Genomic DNA, 21,430 nt, shown 5'->3' on the forward strand with positions numbered 1-21,430 from the left:
TGCCTTAAACAGACAATATTTTGGCTCAACTCCATGCAACTGTTCATGTTAACAGTGGTAATAATGACTTTGAGGAAAAAGTGCCACAAAATTATTCTTTATAATAACCATTAAGGACAGTTTCATACTTAAGCAAATTGGATATAAAGAGAGATAATAGCAAAACCGAATACCACACTGGCCATTATATGTAATTTGGCAGTGCGCATTGATATATGAATAAAATGTTACTTAGTATGGTCATTAAGCTATTTACTCAGGACTTGAGATAATTGCGAGGATGTGGAGATGAGATTACGTCTGTTAATAAAACTTCACAGTATTGTATGACTTTATGTAATGTCATTGTGAATTACTCCATCACTCCATCACTTATTTTATATTTTTAGAAGCCTGTGCCATACAGTCATGTACTTATATGCATTTACACATTGTTATATTAATATTAAACCCACTGATTGATAATACCCATCAAGTTCATAGTCCAGATAAATCCATTAATGTGAGTATATAACATTACAGCATGATTCAGACAAACTGAGGTCAGGCTGGTAGTCAGCAGGCAAAATATCATTAGGTGTATCTCATGATGCAGTTTGAAAGCCTCTGGTTGGGGTTTAAATTATAGCTCTCCAATAAAGAAGAAATCACTCGAAGTCTCCTCCTTAACTCAGAGAAGATGACAAACACTTGCATCAGTTTGTGGGAGGGAGCTGTAGCCACTGCGAGTGGGTGGAGTAAAAATTGAGGAACTAGAATTAGGGTGGAGTAAATTTACAACACTGAGCAAAGCAACCAATTGGAAAAGTCGACACAAAGCTCAAGAACCTACTAGAAAGGAAATTTTTTTTTTTCCTCCCCCTTTCTCTGATTTGTTTTTTCAAACCTTGTTATATAACACGGGTGCACATATATTTATTTAAATTTTAGAATAAGGACAAAAAAAAAAAATGCATTTACTGGAATAACCACCACCCTCCGATACTTTTTTTTTGCTGCAGCCTGCTGCTATTCAGTCCCTTGTTTATGGGTTCTTGAATGATACTTGATTAAAAGCGGCACATTGCCTGGCCACTGCATTACCCTCCTGGTGTCAGACACCTGCGGGTAATGAAGGTTTCTGGCACCTCTCACTGTGTTTAGTGTGAGGGGGGAAAAAAAACACATCTGTGAAAATGACCTCAGCTAATAACAGAGCTCCTAATTCCTATTACAGCATTCAGGCAGCGTGCTCAAACTTAGCGCCCTTTGAAATGAAGTATCTGTCCTGTTCAAGAGCTGTATGTGAACATCCTGGTGACCTCAACGATGCGAAGGACACAGTAATAATTGTGTTTCAGCTGTAATCAACTGAGCATGTGAGTATATTTGTATTACCGTTCAGCTGACAATCTTCACCTCTTATTTTTGCTTCATAATCCTCTGGTGTTACTGTAACACCCATGTCAACATTATATGTTACCAGACACCATAAATAAATAGAAGCTATTGAGAATTGGTTAGCAGTGTTGTGTACATTTAGATAAACATTTCACCATTTTATTTACTTCACAAAAAAAACATTTACAGCATCCTTGCAGAGGAAAAAAAAATTAACACATGAAACATTTACATAAGGTGGGTGGTCTCAAGTAAAGACTTTACAGTGTTAGTACACAGACTTTTATGTAAAGGACACATTTTACAGAACACTGCCACTTAAATGCAGAGGATATCTCCAAAATCCCCAACACGGGAAATCACAAGTAGCTGAGTTTGCTAGTGCAACACATTTCAAGTGTTTCAATATTTGTCATGAACACAATCGTACATCGTTAGATTGTTATCTGCATCCGTCACTAAAAATCCAACTACACGCAGCAGGAAGAGACAATTACACTTCTTCCTTTTGGTTTTACTACCCACTGCTGCTTTGAGACTACAGTAGTTTTATTTAGTCAACCTATGAACTTTTAACAATAAAATGTACCCCCATGTGACAAATGTCCTTACAGTTGTGACCTGCACTGCTGAATAAATTGTAGGGGAAGAAATAAAGTACATGCAAAAAAAAACTGTTCAGGTTAGCCATTGAAATGACAATCTGTAATCAATAAAAACACCTTAGCAATTCCCTTCTGCACATCCATACTTTCAGGATATAAATATCACCTTTAAATTTGTCCTTTGTGTGTGGTGATGCCATAAAATACTCCGTAGCCATGGCTACCATTTGACCCCCTACCTGAAGCATTTAACTTGCAACAAGGGAGAAGCAATACACAACTCCAACATGAAAGCACTGCTCCACAGGAAACCAAAGGTACCTATCAGCAAGACAGAGTCTAACCACAAGTTAAGTCAAACCAACTGGACAGAGGTAATTACAGGCTCCTCATACCCCTGCGCAGCACCATCTGCACGATCTCAACAGGAGACGGACGCAGAATGATTAGGATTGATCTGATGGTTGTGTGGGTAGAATCATCGTTGGTGTGATGAGGAAAACACTTCCTGCCTGTTAGCAGATGGGATGAAGACGTGTTGCACAGCAAGCTTAGCCAGGCAAACGTGCTAAGAACACAGTATCTCAGATCTTCAGTCTTTTGAGAGTGAAGCAGTGTGAAGAGCAAGAGGGCACAAACCAGCCATGTCTCCAGGGCTTTGCTTCAGATATAGAGAGAACCATCAGCGGGTCCTACATAACCAACCCCTATTAGAAGGACATCTATCAAAGTCCAAATGCCCAAACCTCCGAAGCTGAACAGTTTTCCCAGACCTTCTCTCCACTGCCCAAGGTAAAACCGATCTGCCCCAAAACCACCAAGTGTGATGCTACAGAAGAAACAGAATAAAAAACAGATAAAATCAGAAATGTTACATCACACATTCTGAGTCAAAAACATTTCTTTTTGTTTCCATCATTTAAGCTGGTTATAACTGTTCTTACACTGCTGTCAGTTTTACCTGAGTGCTAATGCTGTTGACCACTTGTATCCACCAGTCCAGTTACAAAATAAACGTTTTGGAAAACGTCTTTTACCTAAAAAGGAAGTAAAATTAAAACAGGTTGACTGAAACCACAGTTACATTAAAAAAATGACATGTGGAAAACTAAAAGAAACAAAAGGCCAAAACTCACAACATCATGTTGTGTGTAATATTGTGCTTTTTGGTTTTCATTTTAAATCCCCACACTGGGTCATAACATCCCCGAGATGAAGAGGGACATGAAGTAAAACCTTAAAACTTTTCAACACAGCATGTTTCACAAATGCTGCTTAACAAAAGAGTTCTTTCACGCCGCTAAGATGAACATCCTGGCCGAATAGCTGATCTCAATGCCAGCTCGCATCAGCTGATACCCTTGTTTGCGTCCTGTTGGTGAATCTCAGAAACCTGCTAGAAACAAATCAGGCTATACAGTGGATCCTTTATCATACCTAAGCAATGCACGTGGTCTAACACATCACAGGTGGCGTTGTAGCGCTTGCGTGGGCAAGAGACTGTCATACAGTTGGTGGAGTTTGTGCAGCGGTACTGGGATGGGTCCAGCTGCCAACAGAACTGACAGGTGATGTTGAGAGAAAAATTGGTTTGCTGCTGTCCAGACTCTCCCTGCAAATACAAAGAAGAAAAACAAACTTCACTACAAAGTAATTCCCAAATTAAAGCTTCACTAACCCTCTTAACAATTAGCTAAAGATGGTACAGAATTAGTATACCTCAAAGTACCTTTAAGCAACACAGATCTTTGATAAGCATATTACTCACTATACAATGAACGCCGTTTTTGGGCCTACAGGTGAATAAAGCTGGTTTGCCGTAGGTGCAGTTGTGATGGTAATCACACTGAATGCAGTCTGCTGGCAGCCGGTGACACAAACCCCGACTCGGACACTTGGCTATATCTTCATCTGCAGGAAACACTGCAAAAGGCCCAACACAGAGTTACAGGATCTATAAGACATTTTTAAGCAAGAATAATAAGCATTTTATGCAAGGTAAGTCTAGAAATTTAAGCCAGCGTTCATTAATAGTTGTGGCAGCAAGCTGTGACTTGTGATAACAGACTGTGGGAGGAAAATGACAAATACTCAGCTCTCAAAGAGGGCAGGCCATTAAAGAGCCCTTGAGCAAAGCCATTTAGTCCTGATTGCTACATTAGAGTTGCTTGCTGGCCAGTAAAAGAAAACTGTTGCTGCTGTTGTTGAAAAGCAGTTAACTCAACAAATCCTGGACGAGATCTTACTTAATGACATACAGGTTAATGAAGAAAAAAAAAAAAAAACACAATACATGGAGAATGGAAGTTGGTTAATTATCCCTGAAATAGGCTGATTTTGCTTGTGAGGTTAAGAGAAATATGTACTGTATTTTATTTCCTGGATAACATACGCAGTCCCCATACATACACAACCCAATTAGGGGACAGATAAATAATCTGACCTATGAGCGAAATCAATAATGTCACAGCTATCAATAAAATCTTATCAATATCCTTAGAAAAATGCTGTGAGGGTCACATATTTTTAAAAAATTCAGGCTGTGAAAAATCCAGCATAGCCCACATTGCACATTCCAGATGGACTGGCAACCTATCCAATGTGCTCTGTGCTTTTCACCCTATGACAACTATGATGGACTCCAGTCCCCCCAAGACCTCAACTGGATAAACAGTTAAGAAAATGGATAATTGAACAGATAGACAATTCAGAAACCAAGACTGCAAACTGTGCTACAAATATCTGCTATGTCGTACCGCTGTTCCATTTTCTCTTACATGGAGCCTGGTTAATGTCTAGTTAAAGCACGATAGTGAAAGCTGTAATGCTAAAGTTCTTTTCTTTTTTTTATTCATCATCCAATAACAGACATACGACATGGACCCAAACCCCTGTTCAATATGTCAGGAGACTGAGGTTACATACTACATACTTAATAGAGCTGCATTTCTTTGTTAAGTGTTATAAAAATTATTGAACAGAACATCCTCTTGATGTATCATTCTTTGTGATAACTATAAATCTTGATATTTTACAATTACAGCTTCAACCAAGGGAGGAGTCTTGTTTTTCTAACTTCATTTTGGATTGTGATTCAAAGAAGCAACTCTGGCGTTTAGGAGACTGTAACTGCCAACAGTTGTGAAGCTGCCTTTATATAAACCAAACTTTTAACTTACAAAAAAAAAAAAAGCTAATTCAATTGACAATGAAATAAACGTCACAGTAAAATAAGTAAGATTACAGTCAACACGTTTAATGTTGATTACTGACTGCAGTGGTTACCTGAGGCTGCAGCAGGTACCACCGGGCTGGTGATGATGGGTCCATCTCTTGGGTAGTGGGTCTCAACATTAGTAGTGCTCAGGGAGCCTGACAAGAAAGCGAAATTACTACTATAAAGGATATCCACTCTAAAGCAGCCATTTATTATGACCATATACAGAAATCTAGGTCAACACTGCTTTTTTTTTAAACGTGCTGTACATCTTTAAAAGTGACTTGATCATATTTGTGATACTATTAACGTTATAATTGATAAGTCATATATGAAAAAGCATAAATTAGAAGTCTAAACACACGTAATTAAAAATACAGGGCTTCCTTTTAATAAAACACACTAATTATTGCTTTTCAGTAACTTTAGTTAGCTACTACACCGAAGCTAGCCACTGACATTTGTTGTCAATGCTCCAAATTAGCATGAACAGTTAACTGTAAATTGCCATATCGTTTCACTTAAATGCGACACAATTAGCAAACGATGATTTTAGGCATTCTGGAAATAACTGATGAATCCGTGCTGCTACACTACAGCCAGTGTTTTCATTGCTGCCTGGCTAAACATACCAGCGTTAGGCTAGTTTGCTAGCTAACCATTTCATGCTAATGCAGTTGGGGAAAGGTAACGTTAACAACCAAAGCGAGACCTACATACGAGCTAATCTGTGAGTTTATCATTGTAAGCATACCGTTAACACATTGTAAGATCAGGTCCATAAACAATACGACAATAATTCCGTAGCTTTTAAGGCACCGTCCTCGGTCAGGTCTCCAGATCTGATAGACAGGAGCCATCGTTACCGCAGAGCTGCATTCAGGTCATGTAGGAAACGGGAGTGCTAATAGTCCTCTGGTCGTTTGAAGCGCACCAATACAGTAATCCCTCACTTATCGTGGGTGTTACGTTCCAGGACCACCCGCGATAAGTGAAAATCCGCGAAGTAGGGACGCTATATTTATTTTAATACTTACATTACTACTAAAATACATTATTTTAGTAGTTATAAACTATTTAAAGTTTTTATAAACCCTCCCCACACACTTATACACCAAATATATACATTACTGTACAACACGTACTACGCATGTGAAGAATGAGTACCGCAAAAACCCGCGAAACAGCGAAAATACCGCAATAAATATTTTCCTAATATTCACTAATATTGATTGAAAACCCAAGGGGGCATATTTTAACATATTGCAACATCCGTGCAGCCCTGTTACCCAAAGCTATTTAGCCTGGAAAAGCAAGAGACAATACAGACATGATCCAGTCCTGTACGAACACCATGGGTATACCAAAGGTTGGTCCTCTTTAACATATATTGTATTTTTTCAATCTGACTACACTGATTGTGTATTACACACATTACAAAAAGAAGACAAATTAAAGTCAAGTTTCTTTCCTTTATTTATCTACATTTATCCTTCACTTCCACAGCCCACTGCATTCCACTGCATCTATTTTAACTTGTGCAACCCTGTTACCATATACCATTAAAATAAAAACGAGCTTTAAACTCTTTACAATGTTCTTGAAATTCCTGACTTCTCGTGCAAAGATGGTATAAAGATGGTATAACTCTAAAGCTCAAGAAAAAATGTGTGATGAAAAAGGTTAATGCAGCAAAAAGAAGCAACAAAAACATCCTGGTCTTCACCTTGCTTCACCTGCTGCATTTTTTCACCCACCAACATTTTGATCCACAGTGTTTTATAAATTACATTTTTATGTAAGTCTCATTTCTGGATAGCATACCACATTGTTTTACATGCTGCGAGTTGTTCAGGCTGTGAAAAATCTTTTGAGCAACAGAGCACTCACATTGAAAGAAGGAAAAAAAAAAACTGTAGTATGTTCCTGATTTGTTGCTACATGTTGTATGAGGCTGTGTCTTGCGTAATACACAATAACAGCTGGAGTTCCTGTTATTGCTAACTATTAATCTACAGACTTCATTCCAAAGTAAAGATGATTAATAGTTACGTCTTTGGAATGAATAAACCGATGAAGCATAACAAGTAGGAATCAAAAAATGATCAAAATTAGTGAAGGCTGTGCGTCATTACAAAATGAACCTATTGTGGTTTGTCATGATATCAAATTCTAGTTAAAGATTAACTTCTGTTGTAAAAATAAAGAAACAAAGCACTCAAAATTTGGCAGTTTTTTTTTTATTCCTGGATTTTCCCACAAACTCAGACCTTTTTGAAAATAATTCACATAACTTTCATACGACAGTCTTCACTTCCTTCAGATACACTTAGATAACCTTGACAATTTTATACCCACACCACCTACAAACACTTTTCCACCCCTCACAGATGATCCCGAAGGCACTGCAGGGTAGTTGTGCAGGCCCAATCATTACATCTACTTACAGTGTATCAGTTCACTTTGTGTATGCACTGCACTTTCCTAAAGCCATCTTTTGTCCCTTTACTGCTTGTTGCTGTAGTCTCATGTGTGAGGTATTAAAATCCGAGAGTGTGCTTTGCTCTCGGTCCTGATCAGAACTCTTCCTCTGCATTTGGACAGCGAGACTGTTTGAGCAGGCTTAGTCGAGCCATCACCTCGGACACCGGCAGTTCTCCGTGGATTTTGTTGTCCCTCGTGCGCACATTGACACTGTTAGTCATCTTCTCCTTCTCTCCAACCACTGCCAAGACACAAGACAACAACTTGACACGGGGAAAGTAACACCACACACACATCTACCGTGACACAGTCCCCACTTTGCGCTGCTGAATTTGTCAGCTGTGGGTACTTAGCCAGCTTGGAGTTCCATTTGCCTTATATACAATCAATTAAGAATCTTTATTTTAACTTTAGTCTGACTCTCCAAAGTTGTGGTGACTGATAAAAATATAGATTTTCCATGTTTTAGCCCATTTAATACAAATTGCTTATTCTTTCTTCCACTGCAGATCATCTGCCTCCGTTTCACCCTATCTTAGCATCCTCTTCTGTCATACCAGCCCTCTGCGTGTCCTCCTTCACTACATCCATGAATCTTGTGTGGTTTTCCTCTTTTCCTCCTGCCTGGCAGCTCCATACACCCTTTGCCCAATATCTTCAAACTCAGCCTTGCCTCTCCAATTTTGTCTCCAAACTGCTCAACCTGTGCTGCCCCACTGATATACTCATTTCTAATCCTGTCCATCCTGGTCACTCCAGATGAAACGCTTGATATCTCCACTTTGTCACCTCCAGCTTAGCTTCCTGTCTTTTTTGTTTCAAACCATACATCATAGCAGGCCTCACTACTATCTTGTAAACCTTCCCTTTCACTCTTGCTGCTATCCTGTCACAACTCCCCCCCTGAAACTCATCCCCACTCACTCCACCTTGCCTGCACTCTCTTCTTCACCTCTTTTGTGCATTGCCCATTGGTTTGGCTTGTTGACTCTAGGTATTTAAATTCATCCACCTTCACTACCTCTACTCTCCTGCATCTTTACCATTACTGAGGTCAGACTCCTGCCCAACCTCATCTGTTAACATGTCCATCACCAATAAAAATAAGAAGGGCCTCAGAGCTGATCCCTGATGAAATCCCCTCAACTGCACAACTCACCACTTCTCACTATGCTCACACATGTCCTGCACCATCCTCATATATGTCTCTGCCACTTCTGACTTCTTCATTCAATACCACAGTTATCTTGGCACCTGATCATGTGCTTTTCTAGAGGCAAACATACCAAATGTACACTTAGGTACTTTAGATATTTTGGACTGTTATCCATTAAGCAGGATCACATAATCACAAATTCATTCTGAAGCAAGACTATGATCTCAAAAACATACTGACAAAGAACCATCTTCCCCGACCAGAAGAACAATGAGTCCTGCAACAGATGGCCTGGCCCCCACAGAGCTCCGAACCAACATCACTGATTCACTTTGGGAATCACATGAAGAGACAGAAGACAACGACACAGCCGAAATCCACAGAACTGTGGTGAATTTAATTTACTTTGTACTGAGTTAAATGATGCATGCGTCATGCATCATTTAACTCAATACATATGTACAAGCATCCTCATTTCCCTTTAATAGACCAGACCTTTACACAGTTTGTTACTTAGCAATCTTATTTGGGACATTCAATTTTCCTCACCGAGAATGAAATTATATTGGGCCAGCTGAGCGTTACGGATTTTCTTGTTTAGAAGGCAGCTAGAGTCCAGGTCAGCATCTGCCATGAAACCAGCCTCTGTAAACTGCTTGCACACCTGACATGTAGAAATAGAATCTGTTAATGTATAGTATATTTCAAGAGCATTCTACACTTATAAATGCCAGAAAGAAATTATCAGAGACTAAGACACAATGGAGATGTTGAAGACATACCTTCTTTGCATAATCCTCACAGGATGGGTTGACAGGCACCAACATCACCTGACGTGGAGAGAGCCACAGAGGCCTAGTGGAGGATGAAAAAGGTAATTTTCATACAGTGAATAGCTCAATATGTGTTTCTCAAAAATAAAAAAAAGGAGCTAAAATCATTATGATTGGCGCGAGGTAAAAATAATGCCTAATTGGAAGAATTATTACTCGAAAAACAGCTAAAATTTCATAGGAACACAAGGCACCTACAACAATTACAAAGTCCATCTGATTTCTAAAGAAAAGATCAAAGCAGTGAGCCATATCAGCACCGTGTGCAATTTAAGGAGACACATTATGCTCATTTCCAGCTGTGCATTTTTATTTTTGGACTCTACTAGAGTAGCTTTGCATAACTCACATGTCCTTATTTATCTTAAATTGGGCTCTGGTACAGTTCATTCTATGCCTGAAACAGGCAGTTTTAACTCCTTGCCCTCCTTTTTAGCCAGCTTTCCTCTGATTGGCCCAACCTCACAAATAGTAGGTTTGAACATCAGATGGGTGGGGCTTCTGGTCTCTAAGCCAGAGATGTGTGCCTGGGATCACCACAGAAGAACTGAGTTCTTGGAGCAGTCTGAAGACTGAACCTTTGGCTCATGGAAAATTACTGTTTAAAATTGTAACTTTGTTTAACATGAGCATCCACTATGGTGACAATATATACGTGAAAGAAAATTAAAAACACGAGAGCAACCAGAAAAACATAGTATAGTACCATTTTCCTCCATAGTTCTCTGTCAAAATGGCAATCATCCTTTCCACTGAGCCCAAGATGGCACGATGGATGATGACTGGTCGGGATTTGTCATCCCCATCTTTTCTGTAATTGTAGCAAAAGAAACAACAGATTGAAATGACACTTATGTTAAGTGTGGTTGAATGCAAACACTTAATATAAATACCAGAATTAATCTTATTTGTCTTTAATTCAATAAGCACAAAGCAGCTCAAAGTGCTTTGAATGTTAAGTACTCTGGTTCACCATTAACACTCAGTCATTCTCATATCTGCCCTTTATCTTTCCACAGAAAATTCTGCTCTGATTGGATTATTACACTTGGACTTACAGTACATACAAATGACATTTAGACTGCTGCATCCTAAATGCACAAAGGAGCGTTACCGCAGATCCTTCCTCCCAGCAGCTGTAAGACTGTATAACCATCACTGCTCCCAACAAAAACCACAATAGCCTACACAATGTAGGATAATATATAATATACTGTAAATAGTCCGGCCTGTTAAGGTTCAACACACAGGCACATCATGTACATTGTATATAGTGTTATTATTAGTAGTATAAAGGTTAATATTGTTTGTTGATTTTATATATATTCTTTTCTTAATAGTGTGAATTATTATATCTTTATTTATATTTATAATAACTGCGGCTGCTGTTACACCCAAATTTCCCCTCTGTGGGACAATAAAGGCTGTTTCTTCTTCTTCTTCTTCATTTATCCATGCACTGCCTGTTGTCTATTGCTGTATATTATGTGCATTGTTTTCCCCATGCTGCATTTATTAATTGAAGTTCCCAGTGAGACTGTAGCCTGCCAACTGCGCAGCGAGTTCAGATTTACATACAGCAGCACAGGCTGAGACATCTTATCCAGGAGGGGCTTAATGCGTAATCCTTGGCACACGAAAGCGCACAGACTCAGCAGTGTGTCAATGTTTTTATTAGGTGACTCACCCCACAAAGGTCAGGTTGAAGCGGATGGGCAGCTGGAAGTCCAGCTGAATGGTTGCACACTGGTGGTAACGTCCAATAGCATCTTTGATCTTAATGTCAATCTGCAACGGCACAGAAAGAATTATATTTCTTTGCAGACCACAGAAAGAGATTCAAACTGAGTTTGTGTTTAGCAGGAGATCTCAAAAAAAATTATTCTGAACCTTGGGTCCATAAAAAGCACCATCACCAGGGTTCAGTCTCCATGGCTCTCCAAACTCATTCAGGCTGTTTTCCAGTTGCTGTCAAGCATGAGGCAGAGGTTAGCATGTATTTTAAACAATGAAAGGCAATTAGTGTAAAGCAGGTAGGTAGGTATAAGGTATGCAGTTCAATTTTAATTGGTGCTGTTGTGCAATTTACAGCTGGACACTCAAAAGGAAAATCAAGTCAAACAAATGAGTAATGTCTTTTATTGACAACACACCACCCACAGAAATGTATGAAACTTCACAATGATTCACAGATCTGAGTCTGCTACTGTATAATCACATGGCAGGGAACCAATACTACCATCCAGAGTAGGTCTGTGGCAACATGAGCATTTATTTGTTTAAATGTATGCTGTCCCTGCTCTTTCTTAAACTTAAACCGCTCTCATCCTATTTATAATTTAGAAGATAGCTGCATTTCCTTTTTACACCTTAAACTACAACAACAGTGACTCATGCCACCATTCACCTTCTCAGCCTGATCCCAAACAGCAATGTCACCCAAATACTTGTCCGGGCGAGTGGAGAGGTGAAGCTGGAACGAGAATCCAAATACATCGTAAACACAGCGGAGGAAGTCCAGACAGCCCTTCATCTCTGACTCAATCTGTAAAAACAAAACCAAAAAAAGAGTAAAAACAAAACAAAAACAAAAAAAAGCAACACACAAACAAACAAAATAAAAGACTCAGCATTTAGGAAATGACTCATAATAAGCAGGTGCCTGTTTTTCAAAGATGTTTTTCACATCTTGTTAGAAGTAAAAACAAAAACATCCCACAAAAATGTTTAAAAACTACTGATGTGACCTGATCCATTGTGCAAAAAATGTGAGCGTCATCCTGCTGGAAACGGCGCACTCTGGTCAGCCCGGTTAGTGTTCCCGACAGCTCGTTTCTGTGCAGGACCCCAAAATCTGCAAGCCTCAGAGGAAGCTCCCGCCATGAGCGAGGCCTGTGGCTGAACATCAGACTGCAGGAAAACCAGAGGGTAGCAAATCAAATGGTTAATATACATGTATGTGTGGCCTGATATTCAAATCTGAGAAAAACAACAGTTCCGTCGTGAGCGCTCTAAATTTACCAGTGCCCGGGGCAGTTCATTGGCTTCAGAGCAAATATGTCATCCTCCACAGAGAAGGAGAACATATTTTCACTGTAGTGCTGCCAGTGGCCAGATGTCTCCCACAGTTTGCTGTTATAAATGTTGGGGGAGGCTACTTCCTGAAAGCCTCTTCTCCAGTACTCACCCTAGAAAAACCACAGACCACATGGGTTAAAACAAACTATTTGGGCTGCGCAGGTACTAAACAAAATCGTGACTTCTGGCATGCAACCTTGAGCTGCACCAATGGAAATCACATTGTGTGGGATGTATTTATCCATTTGTTGCCATTAAACAAAACATTTAACAGCCTGTGGAGCCGTTTAGCAGCCAACAGCACAAAGACACTCTAAGTGGAAGAATTTCTGTGAATATGTGAAACTGTGAACACCAAAAAGGAAGGTGCTGAAAAAAGATAATGCTTGCTCAGTCAGCTTTTCCTCAGTATTATTTAGCTGAACAAGAGAGCTTCAAAATCTGAAAATAAATTAGTGGATTTATTGCAAAAAAAAGAAAAAAAAATAAATCATGCCACTCCAGTCATAAAAGCCAACTCTTCACAACTGTGTGAGTTGGATTCCCTGCAAATTGACTTCTCACTGTTAAATGTTTTGGCAATATGTTTTAGAGGGACGTGCATAGTATGCTGGTCTAATTTTTTTCCCCCCACACAGTTTTAACAGATATAAGTGACGTGATAATGATCTTACACCCTGTATGTGCAATGTATGAGTTTGGTCTTGGCTTGGTTTGGTTTGGGGGTGTGTGCTGTGAAAGTCTTCAAGATGTTATCATGGCTTTCCAAAAACACCACAGAGACAAGTTCCTGTAGAGTCACTGCACTTGCCTGAGGAGCTGAAGTTACACTGAAATCTGAAGACTGAACTTTAAAGAAGAACTTCTGAAAACTTCCAAATGTGCAAAAGCTGCAATTTCACAAGTGCCCTTTTATTTTTCAACTTAAAACATGCTAAGAGAAGAACAATGAAACAGAAAAAATTAAATGTTTTAACTGAGAAAATGTACCATTTTGAGAAAAATACTGGCTCATTTTGTAAAGTTGGGGCAGGGCCGTGTTTACCACTGTATAGCATCCCTTCTTTTAACAACAGCCTGTAAACATTTTGGGAGAGGAATGTTGTGCCATTCTTGACTGATAGATGATTCCAGCTGCTAAACAGTCCTGGGTCTTCTTTTTCATATTTTTGCTTCATGATGCATCAGATGTTTCAGTTAGTGAAAGATCTGGACTGCAGACAGGCCAGTTCAGCACCCAGACTACTCTACTCTGAAGTCATGCTGTTATAATAGCTGCAGCACTGTCTTGCTGAAACATGCAAGGCCTTCCCTGAAAAACACATCATCTGGATGGGAGTACATGTTGCTCTAAAACCTGCACATACCTTTCAGCATTAATGGTGTCTTTCCAGGTCTGCAAGGTGCCGTTACCACAGGTACACGCCTGTTTTTAAATGCAGTGCTGCTTGAGGGCCCAAAGATCACGGAAATCCAAGATTGATTCTCGGCATTGAATCTTTTGATGATATTATGTACTGTAGATGATGACATATTCAAAGCCTTTGCAATTTTTTGTTGAGGAACATCATTCTGAAATTGTTCCATAATTTGTAGACAGTTTTTTTTGCAGATTGGTGAAACTCTGCCTTTACTCTTCCTCTCTAAGATGCTCTATTTATACCCAATCATGCTACTGAACTGTTACCTATTAACCTGGTGTTCGCCCAGCTGTTTCTTTTTACTAGCACTTCGTTTTCCAGCCTTTTGTTGAACCTGTTCCAACTTTTGACACGTCACTGCTATCAAATTCAAAACAGCTAATATTTTTCATGATATAGTTAAGGTGTCTCAGTTTAAACATTTAATATGTTTTATATGTTATATTGTAAATAAGATATGGGTTTGTGAGAGCTGAAAATCATTGCATTCTGTTTTGATTTGCAATTTCCACACAGCTTCCCAAATTTTTCAGAATTCGGTTTATATAAGATTCAATTTGTTCTACATTAGGGGGGGGGGGTTATACTTCATTAATGCCAATGCCAGAAATTAGATTAATCACAGGAGTCGGATGTGGCCAAATGTCTCTGCAGCTCTGAGACTGATGAAGCTGAACAAAACTTTTCACCTCGCTTATTTTTGAGCTTCTGTGATTACAAGAGTCACAGCTAGTGGTCTGCGTGCCACTGAGCAGGCAATCACAATCGGTACACTGAGAACGCAAAGCACAGTTCTCATGGACTCAGAGCGACAAATGATCGTGTTTTTGTGGTTCAAAAGAGCGCTTCCTTTTCTTTAAAAAAACTATAAACGTTTCACGGATTTTGTCCAAAAATAAACTGGAATTCAGTGACGTCGACAGAATGACCTGGAAATCTAAAGGATCTTTTTTTGTTTTGTTTTTTTGGAACCAAACTTTACTGAGATAAACGATCCTAAAACTGTATTCTTTGCAATCTGAAAACAGTATAATGAACACTTTGGGTCAGAGACATACGATTACACACAAACAGTAGTGATCCAAGTATTGACCTTAAAATATCCCTTCATATCTACTGATGCTGATCTATAGTGATGTGTTAATTTTAGGTTAGGAGGATTTACTTTTAAAAAGAAAAGTATAATAAGAGACATTATCTGAATGTGGCAACAACATTTTCTTAAACCGATACATATATTATAAATAAAATAGTCATCTCTCCTACCCTGATGAACTCGGTGAGTGTGTTGTAGATGTAGGCTCCACGTGGCATGAAGAAACAACTGCCTGGGCTGAGATCATGGAAGAAGAAAAGCTCCTGATCCTGTGAAGCAGACAGACAGCTTTTTAAAAAAAATGATTTCACATCATCGTTATCTGCAGGTACAGCCGGCAAGAAACTCTGTGAGTGATCCAATCATCACACACTAGACCATCTGTCAGTGAATGACTGCCCAAAACCTAATGAGACAGCAGGATGAACCCCAAAAAAGACTTAAAACAGATGTTAATCTCTATGGTGTTAAATCCAACTGAATAAATATTGTAATATGACAAACTTTCATTTGAACATTTCAGCTTTGAGGTTTCAGTTTCTTGGCACTTACTTTTATAGACCAATTTAAAATTCAAATCATGCAAGGGATTAGAGGTCTGGCATCTTTTTTTCATAAATAGACACACACGCGCGCGCACACCTCATCTCTATGCGTGCCAAAACATGTTTGAAGAAATTCATTATAAAACTGTCTTTTCAGAAATACTGTGTCCTAACAGCAGACGGTGTCGAGAGGTTTAAAATGGGCCACTTCTGTGTTGAACTGAGCAAATGAAAAAGGGTCAACTTGGAAAAATGCCACCGAGCACAGTTTTTAAACACAACATGTCACTTTTTGCCACCTCCCTCCAACTGGCTCTGACAGCCTCATAGCTTGTGTTTAATATGGAAACTGCGTTGTAATAAGTGCTGATTGAGGTGCTGCCGTCTGTGTCTCCCATGCTGGGTAACCAGCTGGGATGCTCTGATGCCTCACTCACCCTTGCTCTGAATGTGGCAATGGGAGGAAACACAGCGCCCTCCGCTGGTGCATAGCAGCAACAGGCGATCTGGTTTTCTAGTGAAAAATCTCAAATTTGATCAGTATGGCACTGAAAATATTCAGAAGCGGATAAATTTGTTTGGCAATGAGTTCTCCCTACTGGATTAAATAACTAGACAGCTCTTATTCAGCTTCTCAAATAAACGCATTTTGTTTCCATGTTGTTGTGTGCGTGTTTACAGTTAATGGTTGTTGCCTTGGTAAAGGTTTGTTTTGGTGTTCTGCCACATCTATAAAACCACCAAAATAGGGAAGAGGAAAAAATTCTCCAAAAACCTCAAAGCGGATGTGTTTGACATCACATGATACAATTACAAATTACATTTCTTTGTACTGGGTTCAGGCTTTGGTTTTAGGCCTGAGCCAACTAGGCATGCTACAACACGACCGCCTACAGTGACTCACTTTTCCAATCTTGCGATGGTCTCTGTTCTTGGCCTCCTCCTGAAAACGTTCCCATTCCTTCAGCATCTTTGAGTCTGGGAAGGAAATCCCATAGATCCTCTGGAGAGTCTCCATGTCAGAGCGGCCCTCCCAGTAGGTGGAAGAGTTCTGATGACAGATTGGAAGATGATTTTAGATTTAACTTTTTAAATGCTTCAGTTTATGGTGACATTTTAAAAAAATTAAATCCCTAAAAAGACTGATTATGCTTTTCCTTATTGTTAGACATATAAACACACTGTTAAAATGGTGGATGTTCATATTAAACATGCCTAAAGTTTGGTTTTAGATTTTCTTTTCTACTCTTGGCTTGCCATGATGCTGAAGCGAAAGCATATTCTTGGTATGGTCATCATGAGCACAAAGATCTGGCTGAGAGCATACAAAACCCACCCTGCTGTTAAAACCTTCTGTTTGCGAGGAGCTGCGAATTAGAAGAAAGCTGGCTTAAAGTAAAAAGCTTGTTTGTTGACCGTGGTTGATCTCAGACAATCCAAGATAAATAGGGATTACTTTGAACTGCGAATCATGTAAAGGTAATCTAGTAGAGTCCAGGAATAAAAATATGGAGTATGAAATACCTTGTAGATCTTCATGGCCTTGATCTTGCCTGTGTGTCTGACATGGGGACCTCTGCACAGGTCAATCAAGGGCCCACATCTATCAAAAGGATCATGAATTACAACAGAGTTTTTAAAAAAAGAAAGAAAGAGCTTCTTTAAAAGAAAAAGCTGCAAACATTTCAATGCCACAGCATTAGAATAACTACAAACACCCCAGTCCATTTGCTGAAATTTCATTGCAGCAACTCAAAATGGTACTGAGTAGTTTGTATTGTTTGAATGCCTGACAGCATCGGGGCATAGTCCTAATGAGATGACGACATAGATAGAGAGAGAGAGACACAGATACACACTTAAAGTCGAAATAAACATCTTACCTATAGACTGTAGTAGTTGGGGTGGTGACTTTCTCATTCAGAATGCGGCACTTGAATTCGTTGTACTGGAAGACAGAAACACTTTGGGTTGGTAAGATATACAAGTCAAATCATATTTCAGTATAACAGATGATGTCAGATGACTGGAGAACATTTTTTAACATCAAAGAAAACAGCTGGAAAAATAGCAGGATCGCAGAAATTTAAGGGGTTTTTTTTTTTTAACAAAAGCTGGACAACTACAACGCTATACTGTATTTTTCCAACCAGGCAGAGGATCCCAGTCTTAGACAATGTGTGCGCCCTCTCTCACTCACCTTAAACATTTTTAGCAGTGTCTCCTTGCTGACCTCAAGCCTCTCAAAGGGTTGTTTTTCTTTCACCACAGCTTTACATAAAACCTCCAGGTCCCCAAACTCCGTGCTGGACACGCCCCTGGAAACAGCAACCAAAAGACTCAAGTTTGGTTCTGCTGAATTACCCAATGGAAGTTTGACATGATGATGATGATGATGATGCTGTAGGCCACCAGTCTATCATTAAAACATTTGAACTCAAATGCAAATGCTGTCATTAAATCTTGAGAGAAGAATCTGCTATTTTTTTTTTTTTTTGGACTCAAATCCATGCCAGAATATTCAATATGAAAAATTAAATGGAAATCTGAGCTGTTAATGGAAATACTCGCTCACTTCTGTCCATCCAGGAACATGTCGTAGTAGAAACCATTCTCTATGGGGGGCCCATAACATAAACAACCTCCATAAAAGCGCTCCATTGCTTCCCCCAGGATGTGAGCACTGGAATGCCAGTACACCTAGGAATGAAATAAGATTAACATTATTCTTGTGGGAAAAAAGTATTTAAGTCAGTCTATGTTTTTTGGATGCCCTGGTAACTTGGGACACTGAGGTTATTTGGGACAATACTGAAAATATGAAAGAATAAAATGCATTGAATGATTCGCAGATGAAATATGCCGCTGCAATGTATTTCTGACATGTCCTGCCAAAATCTAAATTTAAAAGTAATGTGATAAAATTTTTAATTAACAACTTTGAAGGTTTAAGAGCACTCACAGCCTGAGCGTCCTCATTGTCAAAACGCAAGATTTCAAGCGAGCAGTCCTGCTCGAGAGGCCTGTCCAGGTCCCACAGCTCCCCATTCACTCGAGAAATCACAGCATTGTCAGCAAGGCCCTGGCTGAGAGACGAATGCATATCTGTGTCTGTGACTTCAGTCATTATAACGAAGCATGCAAATTAAGAATATTGTTTGCAGAAAAAAAAAAGCATAAAGAAACACAGAAGCAAGAGTCCCTGTTGGGTGTAGCACACAAAGCATTTTATTAGTAAATGATCATATTTAATAATGCAATTACAATTAGTGAATGAAGTCAGCGGTTTACATACAAACCTGATATTGCAGGCCAGCTGATATGGTGTGGTGATCCAAGCTTTGCCCTCCACCTTTTTCCCATCTGGCAGCTCCACTGTAATGGGCTTACTGTCTGCAGCTTTCTTTGCCAGCAGGGCATCACTCTCCCTTTTTAGTTCTCCATAAAGACTGAGACGTTCTACAATGTATGCAGGCCAGGGATTCAGCTGAAGTAGATAAAAATAAAATCAACAATCAAAGTAAAAAGAATAAATAAATGCCTACACTTTGTACCTGCATTTAATGAAATCTGAGCATTAGTAGAAGTTTTGCATGATGTTTTGTCACGCTATTACATTATTTTCCATTTCTAAAACTGAATGAACAGGATAACTTGAAGATCCTGTAATCGTCACCTCTTTCACACCTCCATCTCCTTGCACCTTGTCCTGCTTCTTCTCTTTCTTGTTCCCATCACCTGATTTCATACTCACAGCTGCCACCTGTTAATCAGACAGGAGTGTGCTTCTTCAGACCTGCAGTGTACACAGCCTGTTCACCGTTTAAAGAGTGCAGACACATGGGCTTGAGTGGGGTAGCTATTTCTGGAAATGGGGTGATATAGCTTGTCACTTCACGGGACAGAGGCCCGATACTCATAATGATACAGCACTACTACGTCTCGCTGCCTACTCACATCACAAATAAAACAGTCTGTATTATTACCCTGTTATTATCAGCTCGGCTGTTTGTCTGCTGCGCTTTGCAGGTGTTTTTCGCCGGAGCTTTGTCACACTTAGCTCCTTGTTGCCTCTTGCCCTGCGCCTCCTCCAGCTCCAGCTCCGCCTGCAGACCCCGCCGGAGGTGCAGCAGCCGATACCTGAGCTTTTCATTCTCCGCCCGCAGGTTCTCAAGCTCCGGGGAGACGACCGCGATACCCGCGGCGTCTAGACCTTGGCTCAATCCATCCCGGAGAGTGGAAATTTCCCTGGTGAGAAGCAAAATTTGCTCCTCCTGGGCGGTCAAACGTGCAGCCAAGCACTCCGCCATCTTTAAATGACCACCAATGACAGCTGACTTCCGTTGAGGGTTTGTACAAAATAAAAGCCTGCATTCCAAATTGTAGCAAAAAGGCAAAAAAAAGAATACGAATTTGATCTAAATAAGTCATTAGCATTTATGAAAGCATTAAATATGTTCTGATAATTTTCAATATCAGATGAGTGTAAATGATAATGAAATTTTTTTACAAAGGTTTGTAAAGGTTTTACATACTCGTAAACAAGGGACAAACCTTAATTTAATGAGTAAATAAATCTATTCAATTCAATCCAATTGCATTGTATTTTTATAGCACCAAATCACAATAAACAGTTGCCTCAAGGTGCTTAGGTAAGGTAAAGACCCTACAATAATTGTAGAGAAACCCCCCTATGAGCAAGCACTTGGTGCATTTGGAAAAACTTCCCTTTAACAGGAAGAAACAGGAAGAACCAGGCTCCGGGAGGGCCAGGCATCTGTTAGTGTGTTTAGTACATGATAATATCAAATGAATGAATTTTGCTTCAAATTGGCAGTCCTTCCATGCCATGGAGACACTCATTCAACACTATATGCTCCACACCAGAAAGACTACATCCTACTGCACACGTTTCTCACGCCTGTCATGTGTTCACGCATGCAGCTATCAATAAATTGAATACTAATAATGGCTGTATTCTATGCTGTATGAGAATAATAAACAAGTGCAGGCTAAACTAAAGAAGCACAGTTTATAACGCATACCCACAGAGGCAGAGTATTTCCAAAAACCAAGACGAAAATCTGCAGCTTTTTTGTTTGTGTCAAGAATTGATAAATCTAACAAAACACTATTATAGCCTAATAAAATCACACACACACACACACACACACACACACACACACACACACACACACACACACAAATCCATGCTCTTACAGCACTTGGCAGTAAAAGCATAATGAAAATAATAGGCAAAGTCATTCTCCATTTCTAGAAGGTTTTTTCAGTTTACTTCTTATTAGACCCCAGTGATGACTTTTGTTATTTTAACCAGGGGGTATAATGTTTTAGAGCATAAACACAACATTTTGTGAAAGTAACTGGCACTCAGTCATGTAGACATCCCTGTAATGTACTTATATTGTGTACAAGATAGACAGGAACGAGGCGGGAGCTAGCTCTCAACTGGTGCTTTCTTTATTATGCCTGTAGCATCATAGACATATGTGTAGCCGAACTGCATCCCAGCCTCACACACATATGCACAAACGCTAACTTGAACTTGTTGTGTTGACAAATTAGACCAAACTGACATTAACTCAACAAATGAC

General features: G+C 39.5%; 2 protein-coding genes across 2 annotated transcripts; both read right to left on the minus strand.

Moving 5' to 3' along the window:
• Window positions 1-1,525: 1,525 nt before the first annotated feature.
• Window positions 1,526-6,114, minus strand: tm2d3 (TM2 domain containing 3). Its single transcript, XM_030722010.1, has 6 exons — window positions 5,957-6,114; window positions 5,271-5,357; window positions 3,754-3,908; window positions 3,423-3,597; window positions 2,947-3,022; window positions 1,526-2,814 (listed from the first exon to the last, which is right to left on the minus strand). The coding sequence occupies exons 1-6, from the start codon at window positions 6,060-6,062 to the stop codon at window positions 2,649-2,651; spliced, it is 765 nt and encodes a 254-aa protein (XP_030577870.1). The 5' UTR covers window positions 6,063-6,114; the 3' UTR covers window positions 1,526-2,648.
• A 1,321-nt stretch (window positions 6,115-7,435) lies between these two features.
• tars3 (threonyl-tRNA synthetase 3) lies at window positions 7,436-20,126 on the minus strand. Its single transcript, XM_030726158.1, has 19 exons — window positions 19,802-20,126; window positions 19,492-19,578; window positions 19,115-19,302; window positions 18,778-18,901; window positions 18,391-18,515; window positions 18,016-18,133; window positions 17,699-17,763; window positions 17,340-17,418; window positions 16,720-16,866; window positions 15,441-15,539; window positions 12,697-12,863; window positions 12,423-12,585; window positions 12,083-12,220; window positions 11,566-11,643; window positions 11,363-11,463; window positions 10,382-10,486; window positions 9,625-9,697; window positions 9,392-9,506; window positions 7,436-7,927 (listed from the first exon to the last, which is right to left on the minus strand). The coding sequence occupies exons 1-19, from the start codon at window positions 20,123-20,125 to the stop codon at window positions 7,779-7,781; spliced, it is 2,445 nt and encodes an 814-aa protein (XP_030582018.1). The 5' UTR covers window position 20,126; the 3' UTR covers window positions 7,436-7,778.
• Window positions 20,127-21,430: the final 1,304 nt, after the last annotated feature.

The sequence above is a fragment of the Archocentrus centrarchus genome, chromosome 3 (genome assembly GCF_007364275.1).
Source record: "Archocentrus centrarchus isolate MPI-CPG fArcCen1 chromosome 3, fArcCen1, whole genome shotgun sequence".
NCBI classification, from domain to species: domain Eukaryota; kingdom Metazoa; phylum Chordata; class Actinopteri; order Cichliformes; family Cichlidae; genus Archocentrus; species Archocentrus centrarchus.